At 37.1% G+C, this 15,208-nt stretch overlaps 1 protein-coding gene across 1 annotated transcript in view; it reads left to right on the top strand.

Annotated features, from left to right (window-relative positions):
- The window catches only part of ARHGEF38 (Rho guanine nucleotide exchange factor 38), a 159,288-nt gene extending 144,934 nt beyond the window's left edge, over window positions 1-14,354 (top strand). The window contains exon 13 of the mRNA XM_064285485.1: window positions 13,711-14,354. Coding sequence (XP_064141555.1) covers window positions 13,711-13,896 — 186 coding nt within the window. The 3' untranslated portion in view covers window positions 13,897-14,354. The remainder of the gene's footprint in view (window positions 1-13,710) is intronic.
- Window positions 14,355-15,208: the final 854 nt, after the last annotated feature.

The raw sequence follows: 15,208 nt of genomic DNA, 5'->3' as shown, positions 1-15,208 counted from the left end.
CTACTTTCTGTCTCTCTAGCTTGTCTTTTGTGCAAATTTCATATGAGTGAGATAATACAATATGCAGTGTTTTGCATTTGGCTTATTCACTTAGCATAATGTTTTTGAGATTCATCCATGTTGCACTATGTATACATACTTTGTTGCTTTTTTATTGCCTAATAGTATTCCATTTTATGGATATAACGTATTTTGTGTATCCATTCACCAACTGATAGACATTTGGTTCTTTCTAGTTTGGAGCTATTATGAAAAATGCTACCGTGAACTTTTGTGGACAAGTCTTTGTGTGAACTTCATTTCTTTTGAGTAGATATTTAGGAGTGGAATTGCTGGTTTGTATGAGATACTTATGTTTACCAAAACGTTTTAGGAAGTGCCAAACTGTGTTTCAAAGCAGCTGCACCATTTACATACCCACGAGCAATGTGTGAGGGTGTAAGTTGCAGTTTCCCCACATCCTCTTCAACATTAGTTCTTATCTTTTTATTTTTACTTTTTTAATAACCATTCTAGTGGATGTGAAGTGACATCTCACTGTGATTTTAATTTACGTTTCCCCATTTTTTTTAATGACTAATGGCGCAGGACTGGGCAGTGTTTTGCTCTGTTGTATGGAACAAACTCGACGTCACCTAACAACAACAACGACGATGACGACGACTAATGATGTGGAGCATCTGTTCATGCACTTACTGCCATACCTATGTCTTCTTTGGAGAAATATCTATTCAAATGTTTGCTTATTTTTTAACTGGGCTATTTATCCTCTTACTACAAAGTTACAAGAGTTCTTTATATACTCTACGTATAAATTCTTTATCAGATATACTGTATGATTTGCAAATATTTTCTCATAGTCATGACTGATTCTTAACTCATCTGGCTATTACTGTATTCTTATCACTCTTCTGTCTTGAAATTTCAAAGCACTATTTTGCTATTATTTGTTCACTCTCCTAATTTATTCAGAGTTCCTAGAAGGCAATATTATATGATGAGATCAACAAATCAATGAATTTTTATCAGTGAAATCAGTATACCTGATTGAATGTTCTGGAAGGCTTTGCCTTATCCCAAAAACTTAGAGGGACAGAAGTTTCAAGACCAAATTTGTCAAGACACCCTAAAACTGGCTTGATGTTGAGTTCTCATTCTAACTTAGCTCTATGGGGACTTTTAGACTGAGCACTTAGGCTCTTTTAGTATGGGATTTGTAGTCTGAAACGGTATCAATCTAGTTCCTGCTAGCTGCTACTGTAAAGTAATTCTCTCTGAAGAATTCTATCCATATGCATCATGTGAATTGGGCCCATTAGAAGTTTTTATTACCAAGACAAAAAAATGAGATAATTTTCTTTTGCTCAAAACAGAAAGTGTAGTGATGGTATCTCTCTGTAAAGCACTATTTGCTCCCTTTTTCTTCTGAGTTTGGAACCAATTCTAAATAGACACTGGTGTCAGGGATATAAATATAAACATTGTTAGTTTGGGTTTTTGTCATAAAGCTGGATTAGAAAATGCATCTTGGATCTGTGGCCACATGGGATCCTTAACACCTCCCTGCTACACTGAAATTACTCAGGCCGCATTGCAGATTTCCCCTGTACATAGGCAAAGTCTTTCCCAGTAAACTTACTACAAAGCAGCAGAAGAGAATGCAACTGCTGAAAACCTACTCAAGGAAGAGAAGAAGAAAAGGCCGCATAGGAACATCTACCCTTTATGTCTTAAGCCCGGTCAATAGAGGCACATTGGCCAATGGGTTTCTGACTCTTCCCATCATGCAACTACTCTTTATCTCTTGGAAGCAGAGTAAATGTGACCAGTGGAGGGAAAGCCTTATGTTACCTTCCTAATTCTTGCTAGAAGGTAGATGATTTCATTCTACTGGCTCTTAGAAAGCGTGGGGAGAAGAAAATGGTCAACTCTGTATTTGTGGTGCGTCTAAAAGAACAGTATGTTATAGAAGTCTGTGAGGTGATTGAAAAGTGAGAGTAAATTGTATCATTTTTATAAACAATGAGAATACACTGCATATAGTAGTATCTCGCTCATTGAGGTGCCCTGCAAAGAAATTTTCTGTGTGGCTATTCAGACTTTTTCTCTTGATTTTATTTTATTATCAGGAACATCAACTGAAACCAGTGCTGGTTTCACTGAAAGCCACATTGGGCTGCCTTTTCTTTCCCTATCCCTTCCTACTGCGGCAATAACACTTCTTTCGCTTTCCTCCAGAATTGTAAAAGTACGTGGCAAAGGGGTGCTGTAGGCTGTAATCCAGTCTTACTGATGGCTCTAGTGGACAGGTGGAGGAGTAGTCTTGACCCACACCTGGTATTCAGAGGCATCTTTGGGGCCCTAAAAATCTCATAAATAGACAAATTCAGACTGATTTGGACTGTTGTGGCTCTGTGATTTTTATACTAGAGTCAAGTTCCTAACCTGGGTTCCAAGAATCTTGGGAGAGGGTTTCTGAATTCCTTAAAATGTGTGAGAAATTTTGTGCTTATTTCTATGTTTGCACATCTGTAGTAAAAGGAGTCCATAGCTCTCTTTTTGTTTGGATTTTTGTCTTTAATTGGCATATATATTCAAGTAAATATGATCTCCATATTGCTATAATAGTCTAAGAAATGTGTTAAATATTTTTCCAGTACCTTTAATTAACAGATGATACCACCAGCCTTGTCTGTCTGGTTGCAGAAGCTAGCCCCACTGGGATTACCACCTATCACTGGCAAGATGAACAAAGGATTCACCCTTTGGTTTGTACCTCATCAGTAATGAATATCAACCAAGCAGAATGAGACACACTATCCAGCCATTAAATCCAATGCCCACCCTCCTTAAAGAAACTGCTGAAACTAAGCCCAATATGCCATTCGTCTTTGTTTTCAATAGTCAGCACTTAAAATGCATACTCCATACTCCCTGATACTCCATTCTTTATATCCTTACTATTCCTAAGTGCCTTTGTATGGTCTTGAGCCCAGTCTATTACTCCATTCTTTCTTCCAAACTCATTAACTCTGCCCTACAGGTGTATTTCCATCATCTGCCAATTCTGTCAGAGAATTTTTTCTTTAACTACATTCTTTAACTGAAAACTGATTCTATTCTAAAAATAACGTCTTTTTTCCAGGTCTTCTGAACATATTTTAACCTCCCCACTGATGCTTAGTTAAGTAGAATGATATAATGACTAGGCACCTAAGCTCTCCTTCAGTCTACTAAAGCTTAAACTCAAACCCTCACACTTAGTAACTGACTATTCTTGGGACATATATGTCTAGTTTTTAGGACAGTTCCTGGAACACAGTACAATAAAACCTGTGAAAGCTAGAACTTGTGTAAAGGGGAAACCTGTCAGAGAAGGAAAACTCAAATATTTCCCACTAAAACAATTGATAGAAAATTAAGACTCCACCCTGTCAAAGGCAGGAAACTTGTGAGACCTGGATAGTCCTTGAAGGAAGTCCTGTTGAGTTGCAGCTCTCACAGGTTTCACTGTATTACACAATCCTCTTGCTCTCTGCTTTCAGCTACAGGTGTTGCATTCACTAGCCTCATTCACAGAAACATCAGTATCTGTCACATCTATTTTCTACCTTTTACCCTGCTATAGCCTTGAGTGACTTCAATATCCCATTGGTTGATGAATCTAAAATTTAGTTTCTCATTTCTTGATGTATTCATCTCTAGTGATTTATTCTTCCATAAATTATACTTGGTTAGTGTGTTCATACAGGAATTCACTCCCGGGATTTCTCAGAGAATTAGCATTTTAGCAAACCCTGAATCCCAAGATAATAATTCAATAAATTGGAAAAAAATGGAAAATTTTAATATAATTATCCTGAACATTAAAGTTTAACAGTCAAGCTAGACATAGGTGTTTTTTTTTTTTTGTATGTGTGCATAAATGTTTATTATGGTTAAGTGTTCATGACGGATCATCCCTTTAATCATTACATAATGCCCTTCTTTGTCTCTTAAATGGTGGATTTTGTTTTAAAGTTTATTTTATCTGAGATTAGTATTGCCACTCCTGCTCTTTTTTGGTAGTTGTTTGCTTGATATGTATATATTTTTCCATCCTTTGATTTTTAATAAATTTACATCTTTGTTTCTAAGGTTTGTCTCTCATAGATAGCATATTGATGGATCCTGTCATTCTGTGCCTCTTTTTGGGTGCATTTAGGCCATTTACATTCAGTGTAATTATTGATATGTGTGAGTTTATTGCTGTCATTTTGTAGTGCTTTTTTTTTTTTTTTTTTTTTTTTAGCACTGACATGTTCTTTGATCCTTTTACTCTCCTGTGCTGAGTTCCTTTTGTTTGTGGATTTCTTTTGTTTCTGTAGATTTTGTTTTTATTGAGACATTATGCTTTTCGTCTTTATTTTGATGAGTAGGTTTGTTAACTTTCTTTGTGGTTACCTTGAAGTTTACCCTTATCTTCCTAGGCCATAGCTTTCAACAGATTTTCAAAACGAAAATTTCATCTAAAAAGGTAAGAAACCACTTGCCTAGAGGCATAACTTGGTTATCGGCTCTCCCACCCAAGAAAGACTGAAGATTTTCAGATACAAAGTTTCCAACATTTTCAGGGATGGCCCTCATAGATCAGGAATCTTATGGATAATAGAAATATGAACATATAATATCTATAGTGGGATATTTTCCTTAATGAAAGGTGGTGCTTACTGGATGACACACAGTGATGGGTGTTATTGGTGACTGAACTTATTGTGGTCTCAGAACCATGGAATAGGTATCTCTTCCAGCCTGTTGGCCAGGTAGCTGTCTTCCAAATTGTTTGGCGTAGATAAATGAGCACTTCCAGCATTGCATCTGTTTGTTGAAACATCTCAATTGGTATCCCAACAACTCCTGGAGCCTCGTTTTTTACCAATGCCTTTAGTGCAGCTTGGACTTCTTCCTTCAGTGTCATCAGTTCTTGATCATGTGCTACCTCCTGAAATGGCTGGACGTCAACCAATTCTTTTTGGTACAGTGACTCTGTATTCTTCCGTCTTCTTTTGATGCTTCCTGTGTTGTTCAATATTTTCCCTGTAGAATCCTTCAATATTGCAATTTGGTGCTTGAATTTTGCCTTCACTTTTTTCAGCTTAGGAAATGCTAAGTGTGTTCTTCCCTTTTGGTTTTCTAACTCTAGGCCTTTACTCATTTCATCATGATATTTAATTTGTCTTACCAAACTGCTCTGTGAAATCTTCTGTTCAAGACTTTTACTTCATCATTTCTTCTATTCACTTAAGCCATTCTATGTTCAAGAGCAAGTTTCAGAGTCTCTTTTGACACCATTTTGGTCTTTTCCTTTTTTCTCATGTTTTTAATGACCTTTTGCTTTATGTTTGATGTCTTTGATGTCATTCCACAACTTGTCTGGTCTTGGGTCATTTCAATGGGTCAAATCTATTCTTGAGATGGTTTCTAAATTCAGGTGTGATACACTCAAGGTCACATTTTGGCTCTTGTGGACTTGCTCTAATTTTCTCCAGCATCAACTTGAACTTGCATATGAGCAACTGATGGTCTGTTCTGCAATTGGCCCCTGGCCTTGTTCTTACTGGTAATATTGAGCTTCTCCATCATCTCTTTCCACAGATATAGTCGATTTTATTCCTGTGTATTACGTCTGGGGTGGTCCATGTATGTAGTCATCATTTATGTTGCTAAAAAAAGGTATTTTCAGTAAAGAAGTCATTGGTCTTGCAAAATTGCATCATGCGATCTCCAGCGTCGTTTCTATCACCAAGACCATATTTTCCAACTACTGATCCTTCTTCTTTGTTTCTAATTTTTGTGGTCTGTGCGTTCAAAATCAGAAAAGGTGTGTGTCAGGGTTGTATCCTTTCACCACACTTATTCAATTTGTATGCTGAGCAAATAATCTGAGAAACTGGACTATATGAAGAACATGGCATCAAGATTGGAGGAAGACTAATTAACAACCTGCAATATGCAAATGACACAACCTTACTTGTTGAAAGTGAAGAGGACTTGAAGCAATTACTACCAAGCCAAAACCAAACCCACTGCCCTCGAGCCATTTCTGACTCATAGCGACCCAACAGGACAGAGTAGAACTGCCCCATAGAGTTTCAAGGAGCGCCTGGTGGATTTGAACTGCCGACCTCTTGGTTAGCAGCTGTAGCGCTTAACCACTATGCCACCAGGGTTTCTGAAGCAATTACCAATGAAGATCAAAGACTACAGCCTTCAGTATGTATTACACCTCAACATAAAGAAAACAAAATCTTCACAACTAGAATAATAAGCAACAGCATAATAAACTAAGAAAATATTGAAGTTGTCAAGAATTTCAGTTTACTTGGATCCACAATCAACATCCATGCAACAGCGGTCAAGATCAAATGACGTATTGCATTGGGTAAATCTTCTGCAAAAGACTCTAAAGTGTTGAAAATCAAAGATGTCACTTTGAGGACTAAGGTGAGGACCCAAGCCATGATATTTTGAAACACCTCATATGCATGTGAAAGCTGGACCAAAAATAAGGAAGACCAAAGAACTGACACCTTTGAATTATGGTGCTGGAGAAGAATACTGAATATGCCATGGACAGCCAGAAGTACAAACAAACCTGTCTTGGAAGAAGTACAGCCAGCATGTTCCTTAGAAGTGAAGCAAGACTTCATATTGTTTACTTTGGATGTGTTATCAGGAGGAACCAGTCCCTGGAGAAAGACATCATGCTTGGTAGAAAGCCAGCAAAAAAGAGGAAGACCCTCAGTCAGATGGGTTGACACAGTGGCTGCATCAATGCACTCAAGCATAGTAATGACTGTGTGGATGGCACATGACCAGGCAGCATTTCGTCACTATGAGTTAGAACTGACTCAGTGGCACCTAAGAATAGCAACTGCTGTTTACTACATCAAGGAATATAATAAAAGCCTTCTATTCTAATGTACTTCCTCTTTAGCCCATAAAATCATAATGGCATCATTTATATTAGTTTTATATGCTGCATAACACATTACCATAAACTTTATGGCTTAAAACAACACAGGTTTATTTTCTCACAGTCTTTGTGGTCAGGAGCCCAGGCACAGCTTAATTGAGTGCTCTGTTTAGGGCCTCACTTGGCTACAATCAAGATGTTGGCCAGGTTGTGCTCCTTTCTAGAGCTCAGAGTTCTCTTCTAAGCTAATATGATTGTTGGGAAAAATTCAGTTCCTTAGACCCATAGAACAGAGGCCTCTGTTTTCTGCTGGCAGTCAGCCAGGGACCACTTTCAGTAACTAGAAGCAGCTGTCAGATTCTTGCCACATGTCTTTCTCTATAGACAGTTCACAACATGGCTGTTTACTTCTTCAAGGCCTGCAGCAGACCCTCTCTATACCTTTAAATCTCCCCCTTCAGGAAAGGCCTGGACTCTCTTTTAATGGAGTTATCTGATAGGTAAGGCCCACCCAGGAGAATCTCCCGTTTGGACCTTATTATGAACCTCTGCAAAATCTCTTCACCTTTGCCATATAACCTACTCATGGAATTGAAATCCTGTCATATTCACAGGTTCCATCTACAATTATGAGAAGTGGATTTTATAAGACATATATAACAGGGAGTGGGAATTTGGGGGTCCTTCTACCACTGTCTCTAAGGTACCTTGTTTTACAAGCAGGGCCGTTGTGATAATGTGATGCAATCTTTGGTATTTTTCAAAGAAGGCTAGCTTTAATAAAGGCTAAAACCCATTTTCTTAGGGAAGTTCAACATCTGAGAATCAGTTTTCTTTTTATTTTGCACATAAATAATATGGAGAATATCATTTTTTACTTTTAAAAAGTTGTTTTGCCACTAATCCTAAATTCATGGTCTCATCCTTCATCTTTACATTTTTCAACCACTTATGGTGACAATGCTATGTGTGTGTGTGTCTACTATACATCATTGTTTAGGAAGTGCTTCAAAAAGTTGACAGGCTGAATTTTAATGTACTTAATTAGTCATCAAGATGATGTTTTAAAGAAAGACTTATTGTCATAAAAGATTTTCAAATATAGTTTGAAGTAAAAAGGTTTGTTGCCAAAATTATATATAATTTCATTTTTATTACTACTTCAAGTAGTTAAGTACGAAGGAAGAAAGGGAGGTAGGGAGGGAGGAACACAGGAAAGAAAAAAAACACAAGACACTAATAGCAGTTGGGCAATTTTTTCTTTTTGCTTAAAGGTAAGCACCTTTATTTAAAATTATTTCTGTACCAAAATTACTTGTATAATAAAAGTATATAATTTTTAACTGAAGAACTTGAATGCTCAGCTCCTTTGGTGAGAGAGAAAAATGGGCATTTTTTCTTCAACAAAACTATCTTGGCTCCCTGAGCTACATGTAATACTGTAAATGCTGGTTTTACAGCATTTTAGTTTTGGAAATGAAGATTAAAATATATTACAATTTTTGTTAATTGGAGAACTGGGGTGAAATCAATAAAGTAAGATTAAGTGAAGACAGGTAATGGAATTCACTAAGGGAGGAATAACTAAATGTACAAATATAGAATACGGGAATGCTGAACTGGCAATGGTACCACAGGGAAAGATCCGGTGGTTATAAACAGTTGGTAATAAATTGGATATGAGTCAGTAATACAGCAGTGTTATTAAAAAAAAAAAAGTAAATGCTCTGGAGAACTAGGCTGTATTTATAGAATATTGTACATAAAATGAACCAGAACTTTACAGAGTACAAAGAAGCAACCAATAAAATATATTTTAATAAATTCCAAGGAAGATGAGAAGAGGATTAGATGATTATGGGTCAAATTTATAACAATTAATGTGTCTGGCCCAAAACGCATTAACATTTAAAGTTAGAAAGACAGCATAGAATAGTGAAAATATTCAAAAGAGTAAGAAATCCTTCAACTCCTAAATCCATGACAGGTCGAAAAATTCTAACATGTAGTCTAACATTATGCTCATCATAAATTTTGGACCCAGGTTTTGGACTATGATCATCTAAAATGTTGAAAGTATACATTATAGTTCTGTACTTTAAACGTACAATTTAATGGGAATCTATAGCCAATGTTTAATATATAACACTACTACAATTTCAACTGTGTGGATCATAAAAAATTATGGATAACATTGTGAAGAACAGGAATTCCAGAACACTTAATTGTGCTCATGAGGAACCTGTACATAGATCAAGAGGCAGTCGTTCGAACAGAACAAGGGGATACAGTATGGTTTAAAGTCAGGAAAGGTGTGTGCTAGGGTTATATCCTTTCACCATGCTTATTCAGACTGTATGCTGAGCAAACAGTCTGAGAAGCTGGACTACATGAAGAAGAATGGGGCATCAGGATTGGAGGAAGAATCAATAACAGCTTGTGTTAGGCAGATGACACAACTTTGCTTGCTAAGAGTGAAGAGGACTTGAAGCACTTACTGATGAAGATCAAAGACTACAGCCTTCAGTATGAATTGCATCTCAACGTAAGGAAAAAAATGCTCACAACTGGATCAATAAGCAACATTATGATAAACAAAGAATAAGATTGAAGTTCAAGGATTTCATTTTACTTGGATTCACAATCAACACCCATGAATGCAACCGTCAAGAAATCAAATGACAAATTGCATTGGCAAATTTGCTGCAAAAGACCTCTTTAAAGTGTTAAAAAGCGAAGATGTCACTTTGAGGACTATGGTGAGGACCCAAGTCATGGTATTTTCAGTCACCTCATATGCATGTGAAAGCTGGACAGTGAATAAGGAAGATCAAAGAAGAATCAATGCCTTTGAATTACAGTGTTAAGGAATAATATTGAATATATCATGGACTGCCAGAAGTATGAACAAATCTGTCTTGGAAGAAGTATAGCCAGAATGCTCTTTAGAAGCAAGGATGGCGAGACTTCGTCTCACGTACTTTGGACATTTTATAAGGAGAGACCAGTCTCTGGAGAAGGACATCATTGCTTGGTAAAGTAGAAGGTCAGCAAAAAAGAGGAAGACCCTCAAAGAGATGGCTTGACACAATGGCTGCAACAGTGGGCTCAAACATAGCAATAAATGTGAGGATGGCACAGGACCCAGCAGTGTTTTGTTCTATTGTACATAGGGTTCTTACGAGTCAGAACTGCCTCGATAGCATGTAACAATGACAACAAAAACATCATCTGTATGTGTAGTTTGTTTTCTTTTTTTGGATTTTTTTCCCAGGTGATTTGTTAAGTTCCTTGAAAACGTAGCATCTGGTTCTTAGTTGATATTTAATTGAGTGAATGAATAAATGTTTTTAGTCAATTGGTTTATTTTTTAAAATTGTGTTTTAGGTGAAATTTTACATCACAAAGTAGTGTCTTATTCAAAAATTTATACACAAATTGTTTTGTCACATTGTGTCAGCACTCTCCTCCTTTCCATCCTGGGTTCTCTGTGTCCATTTGTCCAGGTTTCCTGTCCCTTCCTGCCTTCTGGTCTTTGCTTTGGGCAGGTGTTGCCCGTTTGATCTCCTGTACTTGACTGAACTAAGAAGCACCTTCCTAATGTGTTACTGCTTGTTTTATAGGCCTGTCTAGTCTTTTGCTGAAAGGTGGACTTCAGAAGTGGCTTCGGTTCTGAGTTAGCAGGGTGTCTGGGGGCCATAGTCTTGAAGGTCCCTCCAGTCTGTCAGACCAGTAAGTCTGGTCTTTTTTGTGTGTGTGTGAATTTGAATTTTGCTGTACATTTTTCTCCTGCTTTGTCCAGAACTCTCTATTGTGATCCCTGTCAGGGCTGTAGGTGCTGGTACCCCAGCACCATCTATTTCTTCTGGGCTCAGGCTGGTGGACACTGTGGTTCATGTGGTCCATTAGTCCTATGAATTTATATTTTCCTTGTGTCTTTGGTTTTCTTCATTCTCCTTTGCTCTGAACATGATGAGACCAATAAATGTATTTTAGATGGATGCTTGCAAGCTTTTAAGACCTCAGATGCCACTTAGCCAAGTAGGATGTAGAACATTTTCTTTATGAACTGTATTATGCTAATTGACCTAGATGTCCTCCAAGACCATGGTCCCCAGCCCTCAGCCCCAGTAACTCAGTCCCTCAAGGTATTTGGATGTGTCTAGGAAGCTTATATGACTTTGCCTTGGACAAGTTGTGCTGACTTCCCCAGTATTGTGTACTGTCTTACCCTTCACCAAAGTTACCACTTATCTATTGCCTAGTTAGTGTTTTTCCCTCCCTGCCTCCCCCGACCCCCATAGCCTTCAAGATTGTTTCTTTCTGTGTGCGAACCTTTTCATGAGTGTAATGGTTAAGGTTGTGTCAGCTTGGCTGGGCCATGATTTTCAGTGACTTGGCAATTACGTAGTTTGGCAGGCATACGATGTTGTAATCACTTCCGTGATGAGATTTGATATAACATGATCACCTCCATGATGGAATCTGCTGTGAGTAGCCAGTCAGTTGAAAGGGAGTTTTCTTGGGTGTGTGGCCTGCATTGAATGTCCGTGGATGTTCTGGCAAGGCTTGTGGGCTTTTGCTTGCCCTGGATCTGCAGCTGGCTCCTGTTCTTCTGACCTCTGGTTCTTAGGACTTGAGGTAGCAGCTTACCTGTGGTCTTGCATGCTGATCTTGGGATTCGTTGATCTTTGCAGCCTGTGAGCAACAGCTCTGCTCTCTGATCTTCCAATCTTGGATTCACCAGTCCCTGCAGTTACAGGAATCAGAGGCCTCTATCCTGACACATGGGTTTGAGACGTTCCAGCTGCTACAACTGCATGAGCCATTTCCTTGATATAAATCACTCTATATATATTTATTTATACACTCTATTGGTTTTGCTTCTCTAGAGAACCCAGCCTAACACAATGAGTTTTTATAATAGTGGTCTCATATAGTACTTATCCTTTTGTGATTTATTTCAGCATAATGCCCTCCAGATTTATCCATGTTGTGAGATGTTTCACAGATTCATCATTGTTTTTTATCGTTGCATAGTATTCCATTGTGTGTATGTACCATAATTTGTTTATCCATTCATCTGTTGATGGGCACTTCGGTTGTTTCCATTTTTTGCTATAGTGAACAATGCTGCATTGAACATGGGTTTGCATATACCTATTTGTGTGATAGCTCTTATTTCTCTAGGATATATCCCTAGGAGTGGGACTGCTGGATTATAAGGTATTTCTATTTCTAGCTTTTTAAGGAGGCACCATATGGTTTCCCAAAGTGGTTGTAGCATTTTACATGCCCACCAGCACTGCAGAAGAGTTCTAATCTCCCTGCACCCTCTCCAATATTTGTTATTTTCTGTTTTTTTGATTCATGCTAGTAATGTCGGGGTGAGGTGGTATCTCATTGTAGTTTTGATTTGCATTTCTTTAATGGCTAATGATGCAAGCATTTTCTCATATGACTGTTAGCTGCTTGAATGTCTTCTTTGGTGAAGTGTCTGTTCATATCCTTTGCCCATTTTTTAATTGGATTATTTGTCTTTTTGTTATTGAGTGTTGAAATGTTCTATAGATTTTAGAGATTAGACCTTTGTCAGATACATTGTAGCCAATTTTTTTTTCCCCAATACATAGGTTCTCTTTTTACTCTTTCAGTGAGGTCTTTTGATGACCATAAGTGTTTAATTTTCAGGAGCTCCCAGTTATGTAGTTCATCGTCTGGTGTTTGTGCATTTTTACTTATGGTTTGTATTGAATTTATGCTATGTGTTAGAGCCTCTAGTGTTGTCCTTAATTTAATTTATTAATTTTGTACTATATAAAAGAAAAAAAAAACCAGTGCCGTCGAGTCGAGCTCCTTGGATTTTATACTATAGGTATATACTTTTTTATTACTAGTCTTATGATAATAGCAGAAGAGGGACAAAACACTTACTCTGGGGCCTCTTATACATCTTATAATTACAAAATGTTCTTTGAGGTCAGAGGAAAATCCTTTAGACTGAAATATGTTCTGTTAGGTTTTTTAGTCACTTAAAAAACTTTTAAAAAATTTCATATGTTGTCATTATAAAAATTTGGAAAATAAGAAAAGGAACAAAGAAGTAAAAATGAAAATCACTTATATCCCACCACTCACCGAACCTATTGTATAAAATTAGGCTAATATTGTATCACCGATTTTATATTCTTTTTTTTTTCTGGTTAATATTTTACCTTAAACACTTGCCCATGTTATAGTCTCAGAAAATACCATTTTTAGTGACTACAAATTTCTATTCGTAGGATAGAACAACAGGATGGTCTACAATTTAACTGTTCTCCTTTTGGTGAACCTTTAGTGTTACCCTCCCTACCCCCACTTTCCACCTTATAAATGGGTATGGCAGTAACACTGTTGTACAAAAATCTCTGCCAAAATATTTCTATTTCTGAGATTCTAAAGAGATTCTGAGAGCTATTATCTACTACAAAAGAATTAACCTTAAAAAATGGCTTTAATAGAAACTGCCAAATTGCCTTCAAGCACAGTTCAGACTCCTCCGAACAAGATATAAAAATGCCTGTTTCACTCTACTCTCTTCTGGGCCATACTTTTGCAAAAAAAAAAAAAAAAAAAAAAATCCAACAGAAGAAGCTGGACAAAGTGGCTTTGATAAAATAAGAAAACTTTGGCATTGCTTTTAAAAAATTGGAAAGCTTTATTGTGTTGCCTAACTTTTTAGAGTTTGATTCCAATGTTGTTTTTTTGTCTAGATTTTCTATGCTGTTCATGCCTTCCAAGCACGGAGTGACCATGAACTCAGCCTTCAGGAGTACCAAAGAGTCCATATACTTAGATTTTGTGACCTAAGTGGCAATAAAGAGTGGTGGTTAGCTGAAGCTCAAGGACAGAAAGGATATGTGCCTGCTAACTACCTTGGGAAGATGACTTATGCTTAAAAAAATAAGCCTTTGACTTTTATTTTCTGCCAAGCTGTTGACTACCTCATACAACTGACATTACAAAAAGTAGACCCAGGAAGCAAGAAACCTCCCAGCTGCATGAACTGATACTGTTTCAGGTTTTAAGGAAAATGGTGCCTCCTAACAAGATTATTTCATGAATGTATTAAGAAGGATACACACCGAAGGAAACACAAAGTTAACAGAAATAGCAACACAGCCACGCTCCAACTACCAACTGCTTAAAAGTAGACATCTTTTGAAAGACTTAAATGTTACCTTTTATCATCACGAAAGGCTGGTTCTAAGGATAAGGTTTTTTAATTTACTATATTATTTTGCCTCAAGTGTTTTTGTTCTTTCTCTCTTGTGTGTATACACACTCACACATATGGTATATATATATATCTATATAATGAGATACCTTATACATATGTGTGCATAAACCAGGGAGGATACTAAATACACATGAGAATAGGAATTGATTAATTAATAGCCAACTAAACCCAAAAACCAAACCCATGGCCATCGAGTCGATTCCAACCATTGAGACCCTGTAAGACACAGCAGAACTGCCCCATAGGGTTTGCAAGGAGTGGTGGTGGATTTGAACTGGCAACCTAGTGGTTAGTAGCCATAGCTCTTAACCACTGTGCTACTAGGGCTCCAATAGCCAATTAGATGTCTTTAATGTAGAGCCTCTTTTGAACATAAGTTTTGGACCAAAAGGGAAAAAAAAGGTAAATAACATGAAATAATAATGTCTAACATTTGAGTACTTACTATATGCTAGTCATGTTGTAACTTATTTGATAGATTACATGGAAACTGAGGCACAAAGAGATTAAGTTATTTAGCCCAAGTCACATTGCTAATAAACGGTAGAGCTGGGACTCAGGTAGTCTGATTCTTGGATCCCTGCTCCTAACCAAATATTGTGCTAACTCTTTGGAAGTATACACATTTGCTATCTGCAAAGTAATTAATGATGCAAATAATGGAAGTTGAAAAAGATCATTTTCCTTCTGGGCCCACATTAAGCATTTAGAAGTTCTTCAAAATCAAGGACTACAAGAATTTAAAAGTTCCATAATATTAGCCTAGAGAAAATATCTAAGTTTAGTAATTATTCATATTTTGCTTAAACATTTTGGAAAGCAAAATTATTTAAAAACTAGTCCACACAATTACTAACAATATTTCAAGGAGGAAATGTTTTTGGATAGCTCAGTCATTTGGATGATGAACAGGGAATATGTGTTCTGTGTTCTTAGGTAAGATGTAAATATTTTTTGTTGCTGATTTGTAC

Source organism: Loxodonta africana, chromosome 5 (assembly GCF_030014295.1).
Source record: "Loxodonta africana isolate mLoxAfr1 chromosome 5, mLoxAfr1.hap2, whole genome shotgun sequence".
NCBI lineage: Eukaryota > Metazoa > Chordata > Mammalia > Proboscidea > Elephantidae > Loxodonta > Loxodonta africana.
The sequence above is the reverse complement of the archived record's forward strand: the minus strand, read 5'-3'. Positions and strand labels throughout refer to the sequence as shown.